Below are 22,542 nucleotides of genomic sequence, written 5' to 3'. Positions count from 1 at the left end.
CCTTGTAATAAGAAATACTAATAAGTACAAGTCATTGTTCAATTGTGTATAATAAAATATTGATCTTTTTAGTAGCTGTATCTAAAAATAAAATGATCTGAACCATATTCGATACGAATGACGAAAAGCCTAACATAAGTCACTGTGTCAAATTTCAGCGAAATCGGATTACAAATGCGCCTTTTATGTGGCTAAGACTTTAAATCGAGATATAGGTCTATATGGCAGGTGTATCCAAATCTGGACCGATTTGGGCCAAATTGCAGAAGAATGTCGAAGGGCCTAACAAAACTAACTGTCCCGAATTTCGGCGACATAGGAAAATAAATGCGCCTTTTATGAGCCCAAAACCTTAAATCGAGAGATCGGTATATATGGCAGCTATATGCAAATCTTGATCGATCTGGGCCAAATTGAAGAAGAAAGTCGAAGGGCATAACACAACTGACTGTTTCAAATTTCGGCGGACGGACATGGCTATATTGTCTTAGTTTTTTACGCGGATCAAGAATATATATACTTTCTAGTTTCGGAAATGGAAATTTCGATGTGTTGCAAACGGAATGACAAAATGAATACACCCCATCCTTCGGTGGTGGGTATAACAAGGTCCTCAAATCACTTGCCGGAAAGAATATTCAGATCTGTCAGAATGCCGCTGGCTGTCTCCTCAGTTCTCGTGTGGACCACCTCCGTCAGGAGATAAAGATCCTACCAGAATGAAGACATAACTACATGCTGTCTAAGCAATACCTTTTAGACTGGTATCGCAGACACCATCCAAATCTTGGATATCTATCTATCCACCGTCCAGAAGCCTTAAGGTAGATCTATATGATGTAGAGCGCGAGGTTCAGCGCTACAAGTAAGAACCTTTAGATCAAGCGACATATCAAGCGGGTCTAGACAACATTCATGCAGACATGGTAGCAGATGCGGTAAATAGTTACCATCTCCCTCCCATAGCACCCGAAGAAATTGAAAATCCGCCGGCAAGACAGAGTAGTTCTGGCTCAATTACTTTCCAGCAGATGCAGCCGCCTCAACTTCACAGAGCAAGGATTGATGCCGACGTGCAAGACGTACGTCCCCATTATGACCAGGGACCACACGATACATGTCGCCGGTTTAACTGCCCAGCCAGACCCAGATTCCTTTGGACGCACTCCATCTTAGTCGCAGAGTTCCTGGATCTTGACACTCAACAGAATTAAGCAGACTAAAGATAGAACGCAACAAACTGCTACAACAACAACATTGTGTGTCGATTCAAGTTGTATCACTTCCCAACGGTTCAGCGTCCAGCAATCACTCTTAGTCATTGTGGCTTTCATAAAATATTTGTGGCTGATTTGGAATAATTTATTGCAGTGTCATCATTATCCCATAAAGTTTGTTTTGTTGTTATACCTACCACCGTAGAATAGCGGGGATATTCATTTAGTCATTCCGTTTGCAACACATCGAAATATCAATTTCCTACCCTAGAAATAATATATATTACCGACAGTCGTAAAATTCAAAGACGATTTAACGATGTCCGTGTGTCTGTCCTCCTGTCCGTCTATCCGTTTGTCCGTCCGTCTGTTGTAATCACTCTAAAGGCTTCAAAAATTGAGATATTGATCTGAAATTTGGCACATATACGTCCTTTTGATGCACGCTGCTTAAGTTTTTGAACGGGCCAAATCGGACCATATTTGGATATAGCTGCTATATAGCCCGATTTTTCGATAAAGGGTCTCATAAAAACTTAATTTTTCTTCCGATTTTGCTGAAATTTAAAACAGTGAGTAGTTAAAGGCCTCCCGACATCTGACACAAATATGGTTCAGATCGGACTATATTTAGATATAGCTGCTATATAGACCGATCTGCCGATAAAGGGTCTGAAGCCCATAGAAGCTTTATTTATTGCCCAATTTCGCTGAAATTTAAAAAAGTGGGTTATTTTAAGTCTCCCGACATCTGAGCTATGTATGGTTCAGATCGGACTATATTTATATAGCTGCCATATAGACCGATCTGCCGATAAAGGGTCTAAAGCCCATAAAAGCTTTATTTATTGCTCAATTTGGCTGAAATTTGGAAAAGTGAGTAGTGCAAGGCTTACCAACATCTGACCCAAGTATCGTTCAGTTCGACCTAAATTTAGATATAGCTGCCATATAGACCGATCTGCCGATAAAGGTTCTGAAGCCCACAAAAGCTTTATTTATTCCCCAATTTCGCTGAAATTTCAAACAATGAGTAGTTTTAGGCCTACCAACATAGGACCCAAATATAGTTCAGATCGGACTATATTTAGATATAGCTGCCATATAGACCGATCTGCCGATTAAGCCCATAAAAGCTTTATTTTTAACTGATTTTGCTGAAATTTGAAACAGTGAGTAGTGTAAGGCTTACCAACATCTGACCCAAGTATCGTTCAGATCGACCTAAATTTAGATATAGCTGCCATATAGACCGATGTGGCGATTAAGGATCTGAAGCTCATAAAAGCTTTATTTATTCCCCGATTTTGTTGAAATTTGAAATACAAAATTCAACAGTGACTTATATTTATTAGCCCACTCAATATCCATGTCGAATTTGGGTGCATAAGTCATCAAATTTTCACCGGATAGTGCCAAAAGTGGGTTTTCATATATACCCGAGGTGGTGGGTATCCAAAGTTCGGCCCGGCCTTTTTACTTGTTTTTATTTCACTTAATTTTCTTCCTCTAACAATGAACACAGTTGCAACAATTGCAGTCATCCAGAGTTTTGGTTACTTTAAAAATATTTACTTAACCACTTTTTCGCCGATTTGGGTTCTGTCCGTTGTGTTTATTTGGATTTTCGTTGTTTGAACGCAAAACAAAACAAAATCCCCAAAGTTCAAAAAGTCTCATTAATATCGGATTAAATCCCCAAAAAGAGACAATAATGACATTGTCACCAAATATTTACAAAACCAAAAACCGCAACATTTCAAGCCAAACTAACAAAGAAGAACTTCAATGCAAACTGCAGTTCTTGCAATGAAAATAAAACAAAAACTATGGGGATACAACTTATAGTAGAAGGACACAAAAAACGAAGGAAACGGCAAAACTATCAACTTTTCTGCAATCGCCAACAGACATAGAGAGCCGAATAAGGTCCCTTGCAAAAAAGAAAAAAAAAAATCAAAACCCTGTAATGACAGCCAGGATACATATCGTGGCTGGCAATGAGTTTATCTGCTTCATCTGGACAAAAGTTGGATGCACGCTGGTGTTGATGATGATTTTGTTGCTGAAGGAATAAAAAGTTAACACTTCAAACTAAAAACCACAATAATATCTAAGATGATCTCACCACTGGACAACTTGAGTTGATTGTTAAAAGAAAAACCAACAGGCAAATATGGACAAATGAGGTGATATAGTTTAGAGGATGAGCAGACAGTGACTGGGTTATATTTTATTCGATAGCAGGCTTCGCCGTTTATTATGTATCGCTTTATTAAGCTTAATTTGATATATGCATATAGATGATCGGAACCTGTACTAAAAGTGTTCGAAAGGACATTTGGAATAATCTGAGTCACTACGATTTCACATTTCCCCCCTTTTAGCTAGCCAGCTTTTAATTTTCTCCCAAAGACACAGCGTCACCTGAGGCCCATCTGTTATTTTAACATTGCAATTGAACCATGCAACCAAAGGGTCACCATGGAAGCCAACTTTTTGGGATTTGCTTATGAATTCATTTTCTTTTCGTTGTTTTTGCTAATAATAATTACTACACTTTTTGGGCGAAAAACTATACTCTGCGCTGTGTCACAGCTCGCAATGGCTTTGGTGTTTTGTTTAAAACTTTTCCAAAAATCTTAGTCAAAATCTCCAGAGTCTTAGCACCACACAAGAAACCTTGTGTCAGAGCAAGGAGTCTTGACGAAGGCAAGACAAAAACTAGTATTTACAACAACAAAGTTTTCTGGCATGCAAATGAATTAATTGGCAACTTGTGTTGACTTGGTTACTCGACGAAAAGTTGGATGAGTATCGGCGAAAACTTTTTATTGGACTTTTCGGCTTGCAGCTGGATGAAGTTAGATTCACACTTTTTCCTATTTTATAGAGATGGCAGTTGTCCATGAAAGGATTAAGTGTTAAAAAATGTCTTGATTTGTCAAGCATTGAAGTTCTTGTTATAAGGCCAACATTTTGGCACTTCATTATGGCCTTTGGCTAGGAAAACAAGGAGGCAGAAGAAAAGGCGTAAAACACTCTCTTCAGACCAAATACAAATGAAATATTCTCTATAAGACAATAATATAGTTTGATACCCTCCATCATAGGATGGGGGTATAGTAATTTCATCATTCTGTTTGTAACACCTCGAAATATGCGTCTGAGACCCTATAAAGTATATATATTCTTGATCGTCATGTCATTTCAATTCGATCTAGCCGTCTGTCCATCCGTCCGTCTGTCCATCCGTCCGTCTGTCCATCCGTCCGTCTGTCCATCCGTCCGTCTGTCCATTCGTCCGTCTGTCCATCCGTCCGTCTGTCCATCCGTCCGTCTGTCCATCCGTCCGTCTGTCCATCCGTCCGTCTGTCCATCCGTCCATCTGTCCATCCGTCCGTCTGTCCATCCGTCCGTCTGTCCATCCGTCCGTCTGTCCGTCTGTCAATCTGTCTGTCTGTCGAAAGCACGCTAACTATCGAAGGGGGAAGGCTAGCCGCTTAAAATTTCGGCAGAAATACTTTTTATTAGTGTAGGTCGGTTGGGATTGTAAATGGTCCATGTTTTGATATGATTGACATATAATGCGATCTTGGGTCTTGACTCTTGCGGGCGCAATTCTCGTTCGATTTAACTGAAATTTTGCATGTGGTGTTTTGGCATCACTTCCAACAACTGTGCTATATATGGTTCAAATCGGTGCATGTCTTGATATAGCTGCCATATAAACCGATCTTGGGTCTTGACTTCTGGAGCCTGTAGAGCCTCTCGTCCGATTTGACCGAAATTTTGCACGTTGTGTTTTGGTATCACTTCCAACATTTATGCAAAGTATTGTCCAAATCGGATAATAATCTGGTATAGCTGTACATATAAACCGATCTATGTATGGAACAAATTGGTCCATGTTTTGATAAAGCTGCCATATAAACCGATCTTGATCTTGGGTCCTGAGTTTGTGAGCTTTTAGAAGGCGCAGTTCTTATCCGATTTGGCTGTAGGTCGGTTGGGATTGTAAATGGTCCATGTTTTGATATGATTGACATATAATGCGATCTTGGGTCTTGACTCTTGCGGGCGCAATTCTCGTTCGATTTAACTGAAATTTTGCATGTGGTGTTTTGGCATCACTTCCAACAACTGTGCTATATATGGTTCAAATCGGTGCATGTCTTGATATAGCTGCCATATAAACCGATCTTGGGTCTTGACTTCTGGAGCCTGTAGAGCCTCTCGTCCGATTTGACCGAAATTTTGCACGTCGTGTTTTAGTACCACTTCTAACATTTATGCAAAGTATGGTCCAAATCGGATAATAATCTGGTATAGCTGTCATATAAACCGATCTCGGATCTTGACTTCTTGAGCCAATAGAGTGCGCAATTCTCATCCGATTTGGCTGAAATTTTACATAAGGTGTTTTGCTATGACTTCCAACAACTGTGCTTAGTATGGCGCAAATCGGTACATAACCTGATATAGCTGCCATATAAACCGATCTTGGATCTTGACTTCTTAAGCCGATATGGCAGAAATTTTGTATAACGGCTTCTCTCATGACCATCCACATACTTCTCTAATAAGGTCTGAAATGATCTATAGCTTGATACAGCTCCCATATAAACCGATCTCCCGATTTTGCTTCTTGAGCTCCTACAAGGCGCAATTCTTATCCGAATGAACTGAAATATTACACAATAACTTCTACAATGTTCAGCATTCATTTATGGATTATAACTACATATAGCTCCAATTGCACAACAGTTCTTATTCAATATTCTTTATTTGCTTAAAAAGAGATACCGCGCGTAGAACTCGACAAATACGATCCATAGTGGAGGGTATATAAGATTCGGCCCGGCCGAACTTAGCACGCTCTTACTTACTCTTACTAAAAGTAGAACACAAATCTGAGACAAAAAAAATAGTTTTTGGTATCAGCAGGACAAATGTACCGATTGGGAAAATGGTGTATCAAATGAAAGCTATTGGGTTGCCCAAAAAGTAATTGCGGATTTTTTAAAAGAAAGTAAATGCATTTTTAATAAAACTTAGAATGAACTGTAATCAAATATACTTTTTTTTAAACTTTTTTTCTAAAGCATTCTAAAAGTGACAGCTGATAATTGACAGAAGAAAGAATGCAATTACAGAGTCACAAGCTGTGAAAAAATTTGTCAACGCCGACTATATGAAAAATCCGCAATTACTTTATGGGCAACCCAATATTTAAACTTAGAGTCCAATGCTGATATAAGAATTCATTCCTTGTTGTCTGAGGCGCTTCCCCACCCTCTAAAACCCCTTAAAAGGACATGTTTACCGATTGGGACAATATGGGTGTTAAACGAAAGATATTTGGAAGCTGAGTACACAAATGGGTATCGAATGAAAGGCCTTTGGGACTTGACTACCAATCTGGCATGCACAATTAGGACAGAGTCTGGGACCGGTTCACCCACTAAATACCCTTCAATAGGACGTGTAGTTCGATCGGGATAATATGTCAACAAAAAAAAGGTTTATGACAATATATTTCGAATCAAATGTTTGGTATAAGGATTCAAGTATCTGGGTCACGTCCTATCGTTCCACAGGACAGTAGATCGCGACAATAAACCACTCAAATAAATTGCCGTTTGGTTCTTAGCGTCGGGTGGATTGACCCTCTCCTCCCAATAAATGTAACGCCAAACTGTTATGTAGGATGACCGAGAATATACTGTACTCAATGAAAGGACGGGTCAGAGGGCAATCCCCCTACCCCTATCCAATCCAAAAAAAAGGAATTAAGAATAATATATGAATAATATGAAATAATATATGAAGGCCGATTAGGACAAAATAGGACAGAAATAAAAAGTCTTTGGTAGTAGAGTACACTTTTTATCCTCAAATTGGGATGGACACAGGAGGACCTACTTTAATTTTCATTCATTTGGAGTTCACTGTTTTTAGAGTAAATATTTTTTTTCTTATAAATCTGAACCGATTTAAAGGAGATTCGCCACTATTCTAAGTTGGAGTCAGAAGACCATTTTTTTTAGAGAACCTATCTATCTGTCATATAATGCCTTTATTCATTTGAAATTGTGTGTAAAATATATAAACTACGTCATCTCTCAATAATGATGAACCATTTCAACAGGTCATTAGTTTTGGCCGAAGACTAATGAACCTTGAATGCTTGGGGATTAATGAACCATTAAAAAAATTAATATATAAAAAAAAAGAAAATCATTACCTGCCTAATAACTTATTCATGGTAGAACTTTTAAATCCCAAACAAGTGCTCTTTATAATGAATCAGAAAAAATTGTTTGTTCCATATACACAACTTTGATTTACTATGAAATCTTCTCCATAATCGAATATGGGAAACAAACTTCTGTTAACATATTCGAGATTGCAATTTTCAATATGTTTGCTAAGCCTTTTGGTGGAAAATGTTCATAATAAGGTATATATTATGGGAAAAAAGCTCAATTTCAGTTATCTATAGTCCTACTAATCAACCATAACATTTCAGGGAAACTATTTAATACAGTTCACCAAGTGTTCCTGTTCTCACAAAACACCTCGGGTGCGTGCCTTTGAGTGTTCTCTGCGTAATGATAGTAAACGACTTAATTTAATAGATATACGCGCCGAATTATCAGCTGTTATTCAAGAAGTCAATGCTCGAGCTATACTTCATTTGTTTCAGAAAAATAGGCCACGTATGACTTTAGTCGATGTGACTGTAAATGCTTGTAACTTCATGGAAACTATGAGCAAAGTTCGCATGTTTGTCATATTCAGAAGGGTTTTGGATAAATATTTGAATGTTATTCCAAAGTGTCCATTGAAGAAAGTTAGTATGGTAAAAAATTTAAATAATAATCGCCTTCTTAAGTCATTCGTTTTAAAATGTTTAGGATTTCAATTACACCCTGACTGGTATGCATTATGGTGTGGATGATCTTCCTCCCTATCTACCGGAAGCTGATTTCAAGAATATTATTCTACTTACCACAAAGAGGAATGAAACAGTAAAGATGGAATTTTTTGGACGAATTCTAAAAATCTAGTAACAGTTCTACAAAGAATTCATCCAACGAATAAAGCAATTAGATGGGAATAATGTACAAATAATTGTTACACATATTGATGTAGATCAAGCAGCGGCGCAGATAGGTTAGGTTAGGTTGAAAAGAGGGTGCAGATATTAATCCGCCCCATGCCACCTAAGCCAGTAATTGGCTTGTTGTGCGCTCTTAAAAACTATAAAGTAACCTCCAAAAAGAAAATGTTCGTGTTCCGAGTTCCGTGCTACTTACAAAATCCTTAATTGTTTTCAATACCACTCCCATAAGTTGGTTCATGTCTGGTATTGTGTATTCACCTAAGTGCCGGTATCTGTTGGACGCGAAAGCCGGACAATGACAAAGGGAAATGCTTCAACGTCTCATCATCTTCCCCGCATGCCCTATACATGCTATCACTTGCCGCACCGATTTTACATAAGTGGGCTCGTAGTCCTAAGTGTTCCGTTATGATACCAATAGCAATACTGACCTCCTTCTTTCTTCCTTTCAGTAATAGCCTCCTTTTCTCACGATCTGGATCTTCCCATAGGATTTTCGACGTCCTACCGACCGTTCTTGTGTTCCACAGGGTTGCATGCGCATTCGTCGGCCACTCCCTTAACTCGCACTGCGTCGACTAAAAAAGGCTTCGTGTTAACCAAGTTTATTGACGGCAGTCCTCTGGCCTTCAACGCAAAATCGTCTGTTCTTTCATTTCCCCTTACTCCGTTATGGCCAGGCACCTAAACTATGCGGATTTTGTAATCCTCAGAGAAGGCGTTAATCTCCTTCTTACAATGCAATACTGTTCGTGACCTTAGCGTCCTGGTTGTTATTGTCCTTATGGCAATTTTACTGTCGGTAAAGATGTAAACACTCATTCCGTGAAAGCCCGGTTCCTTATACTTGAATCGGACAGCACTCATTGATATGTGAGAAGTTTGCCCCTGTCCCCCCTGACAAGCCCGCTTCAATTGACGCATTGCAAGACAACATTGAAGCATTTATTCGTGAGATACCGGCCGCAATGTTAGAAAGAGTATGCCAAAATTGGATTTAGCGGATGGACAATTTGAGGCGCAGTTACGGCCAACATTTGCGTGAAATAATCTTCAAGCATTAACTTATATGGACCGTACTATCGATTAAAACTAATATTTTATGAATTTTTCTGCACTCTATGTGCTTATTTTTTGAGAAACTTTCCTATAGCTCCTAAAAAGTCACCCTTAATGTTCTTGTTCGTCTCGGCATTCTGAATAGAATTAGCCATGTAGGTCCGCGCGTCTGTCTGTCGAAATCACGATAGCCGTCGAACAGGTAAAGCTTGCTGCTTGAAATTTTGCGGAGAGACTTTTTATTGAAGTAGGTCGTACGGGACTGAAAATGGGCTATATCGGTTCAGATTTGAATATAGCTCTCATATAAACCAATTTCTCGATTTGACTTCTTGAGCCCCTGGAAGCCGCAATTTTTGTCCGATTTGGCTGAAATTTTGCATGTAGTGTTCTGTTATGACTCCCAAAAACTGAACCTAGTACGGTCGAAATCGGTCTACAACCTGATATAGCTCCCATATAAATCGATCTCATGAGTTGACTTCTTGAGCCCTTACAAGCCGCAATTTTTGTCCGATTTGGCTGAAATTTTGCATGTAGTGTTCTGTTATGACTCCCAAAAACTGAACCTAGTACGGTCGAAATTGGTCTACAACCTGATATAGCTCCCATATAAACCGATCTCTCGATATTACTTCTTGAGCCCTTACAAGCCGCAACTTTTTTCCGATTTGGCGGAAGTTTTGCATGTAGTGTTCTGTTATGATTCAAAATAACTAAACCTAGTATGGTCGAATTCGGTCTTTAACCTGATTTAGCTTCCATATAAAACGATCTCCCGATTTGACATCTTGTGCCCTTACAAGCCGCAACTTTTGTCCGATTAGGCTGAAATTTAGCATGTAAAGTTCGGTTATGAGTTTCAAAAACTGTGCTAAGTACGGTCCAAATCCAAACCTAATATTACTCCCATATAAACCGATCTCCCGATTTGACTTCTTGAGCCTCTAGAAGCCACAATTTTTATCCAATTTGGCTGAAACTTTGCACATAGTTTTCTGTTATGACTTTCAACAACTGCTCTAAGTGCCGTTCAAATCGATCAAGAACCTGATATAGCTCCCATATAAACCGATATGCCGATTTGACTTCTTGAGCCTTTACAAGTCGCAGGTTTTGTCCGATTTGGCTTAAATTGAGTATGTAGTGTTTTGTTTGACTTTCAATAACTGTGCCAAGTGAGGTTCGAATCGGTCTTTAACCGGATAAAACACCCATATAAAACGAACTCCCGATTTGACTTCTTGAGCACTTACATGACGCAATTTTCGTCCGATTTCGCTGAAATTGAGCATGTAGAGTTTTGTTATGACTTTCAACAACTGTGCCAAGTACGGTTCGAAACGGTCTATAACCTGATAAAGCACCCATATAAACCGAACTCCCGATTTGACATCTTGAGCCCTTACATGCCGCAATTTTGGTCCGATTTGGCTGAAATTTTGCGTATAGTGTTCTGTTATGACTTCCAGCAACTGTGCCAATCGGTCTATATCCTTATACATCTCTCATGTAAACCGGTCATACTTCTACGGTTCCTATAAGGTAAACTTTTTGCTGATTTGCCTAAAGTTCACCAACATTTTATAGGAAATCACTTAAATTTTTCCAGCATTTATTAGCACTAATAAATCCAAAGTAAAGCAACTCATTTGATATGACCAACATATCTTATTTACGATTATATTTCATCAAAATCTAAAGAATTTTCAATCAAATTACTTGAAAATGCCTTCTGCATATTTTACCATATCTCAAGCCTTTTTTGACTCTACTTGGTTTTAGCAACTCTACCCCAGATTATTGCACTGGCTCCAACTTGATTCTTTTGCGAGCTAATTAGAATGGCTTTAAATTCCGCTTCTGGTAGATACGAGGGAAAGTCATCTTCATTTAAATGCATACCTGTAATAGTATAATTAAAGTCCTGAAAATAGAGAAAAAAAACCATATGATAGGGAAAAAAGTTGTACTTCCCATAAGGGGGTGCAACCTTTCGTAGGGGACATCTGGGACTGACATTCATGTGCTTCTACAAAACTTTTCTAATTATGGTAAGCATTTTGTGCTTTTGTATAGTTTCCAGAAACTCACAGGCATTTAAGTTCATATCGAGTAATGTCATGCGCGGCATATTCTTGCGAAATATATATAAAATTGATCGAATATGAATATCATCCAGATCCAAGTTCAATACGAGCCGAACATTTAGTTGGCCATTTTTCAGGAAGCAATCAAAGGATTTTATATCTGTAGTGTTGTATGTGCAGCTGCACTTTGTATATTCTATTTTGTAGTTACGCTAAAATGGTTCAACATTTTCAATTGGTAATTGATTTGTGAATTTAGAACATCTTACCAGACTCTGGACTTTTAAGATCAGAGAAAACGCTGCCACAAGCACTGCGGTTAATTTAGGAAACTGAGCCATTTTCATTGTGATTTCTTCAAAGAACTTCCTACAAAATGGTCCCTGCTTGTATTCATGCGTGCTGTTTGTTGCTATCTTCTGGTTCTTCAACGAAAATATATCATTTTTTATACAGAATGAATGGGTAACAAATGTACTTGGTTTGCATTTAATTGCAATAAAATCGCTATATTCACTTAGGACAATTGATTTTTGACTTTCTTTTTTAAAACGTTTTGTGATATTAAGGTCTATAGTCTAAACCTTGATTACCCAGGGAAAACACAATCTAAATTGACTTAAGCCAACTGTGATTTATTGACATTGATAGAAGTATCCCCTCTGCACTTTAATAGGGTAATCATAACGATCATGAAGAGCACATGTGTACCTTTTTCATTCAGCCAAAATGTAAACTTTTTTGGCCCATAGATTCCCTAACATAAATGGGGAATCGATTTAAATGGGAACTACATCAGGTTATCGACCGATTTAAACCATACTTAACGTGGATAATGGAAGTCATCACAAACTTCGTGCAAAATTTCAACCAAATCGGATAACAATTTCGGTTTCCAAAAGCTTAAGATCTCAAATCGGGGGATCGGTTTATGTTGGAGACTAGCCGAAACGAGCCCGCTCCGCTGCGCCCTCTTTAACTCTCTAATATCTTTTTAGGGTGGGGACATTCCGCCCTGTGTGAGAAGTTTGGAAATTTATTAATAACTTACTTATTAAAAAATGCATTCCAGCTGGCTTGGGATCTGTTGATCTTAAATATGGGAAACCTCAAGGAAACTTGGAATAGAGCCATTAACTTTCCTATCATTGAATCTGAAAGGAAAAGGTGTAGAAGTGGCCCCGTATGCTAATGATGTGGCAATTGCGGTTAGGGGAAAGTTTCCCAGCACTTTAATACATAGTCGTATGTCCGTGTAACACAGAAGTAGTTCTTTTCATCAGGTGACACAAGTTATCTTCAGTGGCACCTGTCTCCTTGGGAGGAGAGAATGTTACATTTACTGATAGCGCAAAATACCTGGGCTCCCCCCCCTGTCCAGCAAAACACCCAGGTATGTTGCGGTATAAGTAAATGGAATATTCTCTCCTCCCAAGGAGACAAGTGCCACAGTAGTTCAAATGAAATACCTTGGAAAGCTTAAAAAAGGCAGTTCTCGCCCTATACACCTTGCAAGAGTGCCATTGGCAAAATTTGGGGGTTTTAACCGCGTGTCATGCACTGGGTTTATAATGCAGTTGTTAGACTTATAATGCTATATGGTGTTTGGGTCTGGTGGACGGTGCTTCAAAAATCCACCTGCTGCTCAATACTTAACCGGATCCAAAGGATGGCTTGTTTGTGCATCACAGCCGCACTGTGGACGACACCATTTGATGCACTGAATTAAATGCTACACTTAATGTCTACGAACATTGTGGCTACCCAAATTTCAGCGACCACTGCCGTGGGGTTAAGGGAGCATTCTCATTGGTCATGATCTCATTGGATATAATGGTTGATGTTCCAGTCAGTGTGGATTACACATTGCCCGAACCACTTTTTGCTAAAGAAAAGTGCTGTACCACTATTCCTGATAGAACCGTTTCGAATTACAATGTCCCTGGTAATATAAGTTACATAGACTTCTATACGTTTGGTTCCAAACTAGACGACTAGATGGGCTTTGGAGTGTACACTAATGTTCTAGAACTGGTCATATCGAAACGATTACCCGACCACTGCAGTGTGTATTAAGCGGAGATCCTTGCAATTAAGGAAGTGGTGGAATGGCTTTGTTGTGATGTCATAACGACGACTGGCAGCCATTAAATCCCTGGATAACGTATTTATGAGTATAAAAACCGCCTTCCACTGTCGCAGATCTCTCAATGAGATGGCTGAGCAGTTCAAAATTCACCTGTTCTGGGTGACGGGCCACAGAGATATCCCAGGGAATTGTAAAGTGGTCGAGCTTGCGAGACTAGCAGGGAATCCAGGATTCCAGGGAAACTGGAATCTGTGGATATGCCTTTAGCGACATGTAAGCTAAGTCTTCAGGATCAGGCTCGAAAGCAACGGATAGTACATATTAACAGCTTCTGCTAAAGTTGTTGCTTGCAACCTAAAGACTTTTTGAACGGACTAGAACGGACGTCTCAGTCATTGTGTCCGTCATTACAGGTCACTGTCTGATCTGAAGATATGCTGTCTGTAAGTGGCAAGTAACAACTTTTGCAGAAGCTGTCAGGACGTCCAGAAAGAGAGACTTAAGACCATCTGTTTTGTGTGTGTCGCATACTGGCAATCGGAAGGAGTTAAACTTTAGGTTCTCATTTCTTTGATAACTTGTCTGATGTGGCGGATGAGAACATTCGCAAATTGTTGGGCTTTCTAAACCGATCTGAATGGTACAACGGAAGGAAATAGAAAGCATCTCTCTTCTCCTGTTCCGGTGGTATCACAATGGACGAAAGCGGCTAAGAGAATCTGTTGGCAGACTGTCAATTAAACCCAACCTTTCTCCACATAAATATTTACATCGCCCATTTGTACCCATGGAGCCATAGTTTATACATATTTTTCCCTAAATTTGATACGGATTGAAAACCATCACCGAAGTCCTTCAAAATCGGTACAGAATTACATATTGTTCCCAATTCTTACTTATAGGATAGGTGCAGGGTATACTACCGTAGCGCAGAGGTTAGCATGTCCGCCTATGACGCTGAACGCCTTGGTTCGAATCCTGGCGAGACCATCAGAAAAAATTTTCAGCGGTGGTTCCCCTCTCCTAAGGCCGCCAACATTTGTGAGGTACTATGCCATGTAAAACTTCTCTCCAAAGAGGTGTCGCACAGCGGCACGCTGTTCGTACTCGGCTATAAAAAGGAGGCCCCTTATCATTGAGCTAAAACTTGAATCGGACTGCACTCATTGATATGTGAGAAGTTTGCCCCTGTTCCTTGGTAGAATGTTCATGGGCAAAATTTGCAATTTTGTCGACACCGCCCGACTTATGCCTTTCCTTACTTGTTAACACCAAATAATTCCGTAATGCAAGAAGTCATTTCGTATGACCAATATGGATTATTTATGAATATATCATACCAAAATCTAAAGAACATTCAAACATATTAATGAAAAATATATTCTGTGTAATTTTCCATATTCCTGACAGCTCTACTTGTTATATGCCTTACCCCAGAACATTGCGCTGGCTCCAACTTGATTCTTTTTCGAGACAATTAGAGTGGTTTTAAATTCCAGTGCTGGTAGATACGAGGGATAGTCATCTTCATTTAAGAACATATCTCTAACAGTATAATTAAAGTCCTGAAAAATCGAGAAAAAAACCCATTAGACAGTGTTACGATAATTGTGCTTTCCGTAGGGGGTGCAACCTTTCGTAAGGGACATCTAGGACTGACATTCATGTGCTTCGCCAAAGCATTTCTAACTATTGTTAGTATTTTATGCTTTTGTATAGTCTTCAGAAACTCACAGGCATTTAGGTTCATATCGAGTAATGTCATGCGCGGCATATTTTTGCGAAATATATATACAACCGATCGAATATGAATATCATCCAGATCCGAGTTCAATTCGAGCCGAACATTCAGCAGATACTTATGCTCGCTGTCATTCCTCAGGAAGCAATCAAAGGATCTTATAAATGTAAAGTTATAGGAGCAGCTACACCTGGTAAATTCCATTTTGTAGTTACGCTAAAATAGTTGAACATTTTCGACTGGTAAATGTTTTCATTTATTCTTCTTAATTTGAAAGTTCTTACCATACTCTGCACTTTTATAATCAGAAATAATGCTGTAATAATCACAGCGGGTAATTTAGGAAACGGAGCCATTTTCGTTTTTATCTTTTCAAATAATTTCTTACAAAATTGTCCCCAATTATATTCTTGCTTGCCGTCTGTTGCTCTCTAGGTTTTTTTTAACGAAAATATATAATTTTTTATACAGAGTGAATGAGTAATAGATGTACTTTGTTTCCATTTAATTGCGATAAAATCGTTTTATTCATTTAGGACAGTTTATTTTTGGCTTTCTTTTTTTAAACATTCTGTGATTTTAAGGTTTATAGTCTAAACCTTGATTACTGAGGGAAAATACAATATAAATTGTCATAAGCCGAATGTGCGTTATTGAAATTGAGAGAAGTATCCCCTTGGCTTCAAAGGTTTAGGTTTAAGTGGCAGTCTGCCATCAGACTCACTTAGCCATTTTGTGATACCACAGGAACTAGTTCCTAACGTTGAATCATCCAGATCGCTTTAAAAAGACCAATAACTTGCGAATGTTCACACCCACTAAATCAGATAGGTTCTCAAAGAAATGAGAACCTAAAGTGGAACTCCTTCTGACTGCTAGTGCTGCACATACACACAGAAGGTGTTCTATAGTCTCTTCTTCTTCGATGTCCTCACAGCTTCTGCAAAAGTCTTTGCTGGCAACCTTCACGCTGTCAGCATGTTTTCCGATTAGACAGTGACCTGTCATGACGGACACAATGACTGAGACGTCTGTTCTAACCAATGACAGCAAAGCACTAGATCTTTTCAAATCTAGATTAGCCCCTCTGTGTAACCATTTATCATTCGTTGTCCTACGGGCATGGTCCTGAAAACTTAGCTTACATATCGCTGGAGACATACCCACAGATCCCAGTATCGCAGATCTCTCAACGAGATGGCTAAACAGTTTAAAATTCACCTGTTCTGGTTGCCGGGCCACAGAGATATTCCAGGGAATTGTAAAGCGGACGAGCTTGCGAGACTAGGAATCGCCCTACATATTCCAGGAATATGTAGGCCAGGAATATGTAAAGCGGACGAGCTTGCGAGACTAGAAACCACCCTACATATTCCAGGAATATGTAGGCTAGTTCCTAGTCTCACAAGCTCGTCCGCTTTACAATTCCCTGGGATATCTCTGTGGCCCGGCAACCAGAACAGGTGAATTTTGAACTGTTCAGCCATCTCGTTGAGAGATCTGGGACAGTCGGGGGCGGTTTTTGTGTTCAGAAATACGTTTTGCAAGGATTTAATGGCTGCCTGGCTGTCTGAGAAGATATTTATGCCAAACGTCGTAATGACATTATAAAGGGTGATTTTTTTGAGGTTAGGATTTCCATGCATTAGTATTTGACAGATCACGTGGGATTTCAGACATGGTGTCAAAGAGAAAGATGCTCAGTATGCTTTGACATTTCATCATGAATAGACTTACTAACGAGCAACGCTTGCAAATCATTGAATTTTATTACCAAAATCAGTGTTCGGTTCGAAATGTGTTCATTCACCGTAACGTTGCGTCCAACAGCATCTTTCCTGCCATTTCCTAAATTTGTTAATTTTCATGCAACAATTTATTTTGAATCTCAGCGACCGCAAGTACCAATTTGTTGTTGAAATTCAACCTTTGCAAGTCAGCATATAACAACAACAACAATTTATCTAGAAAACAGGCAAAACCAAACATTTTACCATCCACTACATGTGCTTTGCTTTTTTCGGCACGCGCTGCTTGTCTCTTTCGTTTTACCGCTGCTCTCGGGTTTTTCTCAGTCACTCTCTCTCTACTTCTTTCTTTAATTCGCTATGACAGAACATTTGTTCCACTAGCCGAACGTAGTGCCTCGATCTTCTGCGCTCATTCTATAATCTCAGACACCAAGTTTCGAGGTGTCTCCCAAACTTGAACTTTCCATTGGGCTATTGGTCGTCCCGGTTTGCGTGTTTATCTTCAAAACAGGCACAAGATTGTGACAAAAAACAAACGTTTCCTCATTAATACGATTTCGATATCTGACAGGGTCAAATACTTAGATGTGATCTTGGACAAGAAACTGAATTGCAAGTGTCACATTCAGGAGCGTACTGAGAAGGCTCACAGATGTTGGGCACTATGTAGACGGTCCGTCGGCTCGAAATGGGGGCTGAATCCGAGGATAGTCCACTGGCTCCACAGGAGCGTTATTAGACCAATACTTACTTACGCCTTAGTAGTTTGGGGGACTGCTATGGAGAAAAAGGGCAACATAAGGACCACAGAACAGGTTCAAAGAACACATGTCTTGGCATAGGCGAAGCGATGAGGACCACTCCTACTAGGGCACTGGAGACTATTCTAGATATCCGACTCATTGACATACATATTAAGTGTGAGGCAGCCACTGCGGCTATAAGACTTAAGGCGATGGATTGAGGATGGGAGCAGCTCATTTCATGGCGGTATAATCGAAGGGAAGAGGTTTCCGATTGGTTACCTGAGATGAACCTTGAGGTCGAGTGTGGGGCACTGCTGCCAGCGTCACAGCCTTGGACTGACGGAACCCTAGTATTGCCATCTGGAAGATCATGTTACGCGGATGGATCAAAGCTTGAGGGCAGAGTGGCCCTTGGAGTCTACATGGAGACCCCAAGGACTGAGATCTGTTTTAGATTGCCTGACCATAATACGATCTTGCAGGCGGAGATCCGGGCGATCACGGAATGAGTGACGTTGTGAGGTGTGAGGACGTCAATTGTGAACATCTATGCAGACAGTAAGCTGGCCATCAGGGTAATAATAACCCGGACGGTTAGACCACGAACAGTCTTGGAATGTAAGAAGGAGATCAACGCCTTCTCTGAGGATAAAACAATCCGCATCCTTGGGGTGCAGGGCCATAACGGAGTAAGGTGGAATGAAAGGGCAAACAATTTGGCGGCGAAGACCGGAGGACTGCCGTCAATAAACTTGGTTAATCCGAAGCCTTTCGGGTCGACTCAGTCCGAGTTCAGGGCGTGGACGATGAATGCGTATGTAACACTGTGGAAAAGCGAAACGGTTTCAGATTGTGAAAAGACGAAGCTATTACTGAAAGAAGTTAGAAAGAGGTCAGTATAGCTATTGTTAACATTACGGAACACATAGGAATACGAGCTCACTTATGCAAAATCGGCGCGGCAAGTGAAAGCATGTGTATAGCATGTGGGGAAGCAGATAAGACGTTGGAGCATTTCCTATGTCATTGCGGTTAGCAGATATCGGTATTTAATTGAGGACACAATACCAAACATGAACCAACTTAGGAGCGTGGTTTGGAAAAAAATTAGGAATTTTGTAAGCAGCACGGAATTCCTGACAAAAATTTTCTATTTCGAAGTTACTTTTTACTATGTAGAGCGCACAAGCCGATTACTGGCTTAGGTGTATGTAAATAGTGGCATGGGGAGGATTAATATCCGCTCCTTTTATTCAATCTTACCTAATTCTTATGCAATATCCGTTGTTTGCCTATTAAGAGATACCGGACAATGAACTTGACAAATGCGATCCATGGTGGAGGGTATATAAGATTTAACCCTGCCTAAATTAGCACTCTTTTTCTTTTTATACCCACCTTGATAGGATGGTGGTATACCAATCTAGTCATTCCGTTTGTAACACCTCAAAATATTCATCTCAACGTTTTGAGTCGATCTAGCCATGTCCGTCCGTCCGTCTGTCGAAATCACTATAGAGGTCGAACACGTAAAGCTAGCCGCTTGAAATTTTGCTCAGATACTAAATATGCATGTAGACCGTTGGCAGTTGCATATTGGCCATACCGGTTCAGATTTAGATATAGCTCCCATAAAAACCAATCACCCGATTTGACTTCTTGAGCCCCTGGAACCCATAATTTTTGTCCGATTTGGCTGAAGTGGAGCATATAGTGTTCTGTTATGACTTCCAACAAATGTGTCAAGTACGGTCCAAATCGGTATATAAACTGATATAGCCCCCATATAAACCGATCTCCCGATTTTACTTCTTTAGCCCTTACAAGCTGCAAGTTTTGTCCAATTTGGCTGAAATTTTTCATGTGGTGTTCTGTTATGACTTCTAACAACTTTGCGAAGTACGGTCTGAATCGGTCTATAACCTGATATAGCTTCCATATAAACCGATCTTCCGATTTGATTTCTTGGGCCCTTACAAGCCGCAATTTTTGTCCAATTTGGCTGAAATTTTGCGGTGTGGTGTTCTGTTGTGACTTTTAACAACCGTAGCAAATATGGTTCAAATCAGTCTATAATCTGACATTGCTCCCATTAAACCGATCACCCGATTTGATTTCTTGAGATTTCCCGATTAGCCTTTTACGGCCTCTAGAATCTTTAATTCTTGCCTGCTTTGGCAATAATTTGGTACGCACAACACAACTGTTCTCGTCAACTAAGTTTATTTTCTCTAAATTTATAGCATAAAACAGGGTGCTGAGCTCCCATGATTCGTCCCAACCGAACTTAGCACGCTTTTACTTGTTTTAATTTTCTTTTAAGGTTATTAATTTGTCTTCTAACTTTGTTTATGTTTTTCTTGTAAAACACCACTAAATATTCTCACCACCCAATTCCTTCGTTCTCTCACTAAACTCTAAATTCACCACGAGCCAATTAACAATGTTTGCTTTGGTCATGACTTTCGATTAGTTTTCTTCGTGTGTTAAAATTGAACGGATGTGTTTGTGAAGTGCTTAACAAAAGGTCGTAAAAATGTTGGAATTACGTTGAAAACCTATAAACATTTGGTGTATTCTTTGTTATTGACCACTCCTTGGTACCATCAACTGATTTCCTTAACGACAAAGTGAAGAAAAAGTGTTAATTTCTAAAGTAAAACTTTCTATTTAGCTATTTGCATTGTTTTGACGTGGTGAATTCGTGTTGTTTGGTTTTTATTCTTATTTGACAGTGGTGAAAAGGTGTTGAGAGGGTAAGATCAAAGTGTGCGTGCGTGTGTGTATGGCTCGAAATGAGAGCAGAGACGTTTCTATAAAGATGGGAGGTTTACTCCAACAAATAAATAGTTGTTGTTTTTTTTACTTTTGGTTGTGAATTTATCGCCTTGTAAAAACGAGAATAGAAAAAGGTAAATAAGAGTTGGCAACTTTAGAAAATAAAGAGAATAAATGCTTATATGGTGTTCTATTTTTGGAATTAGGTGAATTTCCAGATGAAAGATATAACAGATAAGGCAAGTGGAAATTTAAGCCTTTTGTAGTTAAGAAATATTGGCAAAATTGAGTAGAGAGGGTATCGTATTACACTTTTTTGCAACGAAATCGAAAAATACTATGCGAGTCCAGTAATCAGCCTAGTTTTGTTTTTAATAGGGGGAAGCCACGCCTATTTTTATACCCACCACCGAGGGATGGGGGTATATTTATTTTGTCATTCTGTTTGCAACACATCGAAATATCAATTTCCGATCCTACAAAGTATATATTTGGTTGCCCAAAAAGTAATTGCGGATTTTTTAAAAGAAAGTAAATGCATTTTTAATAAAATTTGGAATGCACTTTAATCAAATATACTTTTTTTACATTTTTTTCTAAAGCTAGCTAAAAGTAGCAGCGAATAACTGACAGAAGAAAAGAATGCAATTATAGAGTCACAAGCTGTGAAAAAATTTGTCAACGCCGACTATATGAAAAATCCGCAATTACTTTTTGGGCAACACAATATATTCTTGATTAGCGTAAAAATCAGAGACGATCTAGCCATGTCCGTGTCATGATATATGAGAAGTTTGCCGCTTTTTCTTAGTGGAATGCTCATGGGCAAAATTTTTTGTTTGTTTGTAAGTACGTGGGTGGCCGCCCACCCTGCTTACCCCTCAAACTGGACATATTTGTGGATTATGGCAAAAAGGGACTCAAATCTGTATCTGTTTCATGGCCAAGTGTTTCAGGGACGCCTCACCTCATAAACTCCCCTAACACACACACATATACCGACTTTAGCAATATGTAACTCCAATGTGATTTTTGGGAGCGGAGTATGAATTCGATATCCACTTTTAAGGCAAAGGGTTTGGCTTCTCCAATCCACCACCAAATACAAGACAATGAAGTAGACCTAACATCCAGACTTTAATGGATGGACCCTCCTCTTACCCTATTTCCAAAAACCCCAGATCTCGGAGATGGGTGGGATATCTAGGGGGCCGCGCAACCTCCAAAGCCACCAGCCAAATGGAATATAAACCAATAATTACAATATAGGACGCAAATGAAAGGTATTTGAGACCAGAGCACGAATCTGATGTATGGGAATCCGCCTCAATCTCAAAAACACCCCCATACCGGACATATTTACCGACCGTAGCAATTTACGGCTCCAATAAAAGATATTTGAAAGAAGAGCATCAATATAATATCGACATTGGTGCGAAATATCTGAAAGGCCGTACCAGCACCCCTAAAAAGGACTTATTTCCCGACGTGACCGTATAGGGCTGCGATAAAATTAGAGAGTGAAAGAAGGCTCAGCGGAGCGGGCCCTGTCCAGCTAGTCTTATATCTAAAAATCAATTTGTGTTTATTTGTAGGTTTGTTTGTCTATGTGTTCCTTATAGACTCAGAAACGGCTGAACCGATTTTCCTGAAATTTTCACTGATGGTGCACAATGATCCCGTGGTAAAAATAGGGTACTACATTTTTTGATATCTGAAGGGGGAGCGGACCTTCCCCCTTACTTTATTTTTCAAAAACGCCAGATCTCTGAGATGGGTGGTGCGTTTTTAGCGAAATTTTGTGTGCTCTCTTTTAGTAACCTACAAACAAGATTTTGGTATCCAAATTTCGGATGGGGTACCTCACCCGCAAAACCTACTAAATATATATATACAACAATCACAACAACATGGGACTCAATTGAAAGATATTTAAGATTAG

General features: G+C 39.5%; 1 protein-coding gene across 1 annotated transcript; it reads left to right on the top strand.

Moving 5' to 3' along the window:
* The first annotated feature begins 7,593 nt into the window (after nt 1-7,593).
* Nucleotides 7,594-8,290, top strand: LOC131996044 (uncharacterized). The gene is made up of 3 exons (XM_059365470.1): nt 7,594-7,680; nt 7,750-8,073; nt 8,138-8,290. Exons 1-3 carry the CDS (start codon nt 7,594-7,596, stop codon nt 8,288-8,290), a joined length of 564 nt encoding a protein of 187 aa, XP_059221453.1.
* The last annotated feature ends 14,252 nt before the right edge of the window (nt 8,291-22,542 follow it).

The sequence above is a fragment of the Stomoxys calcitrans genome, chromosome 3 (assembly GCF_963082655.1).
Source record: "Stomoxys calcitrans chromosome 3, idStoCalc2.1, whole genome shotgun sequence".
NCBI lineage: Eukaryota > Metazoa > Arthropoda > Insecta > Diptera > Muscidae > Stomoxys > Stomoxys calcitrans.
This window is presented reverse-complemented; position numbering and strand designations above follow the sequence as displayed.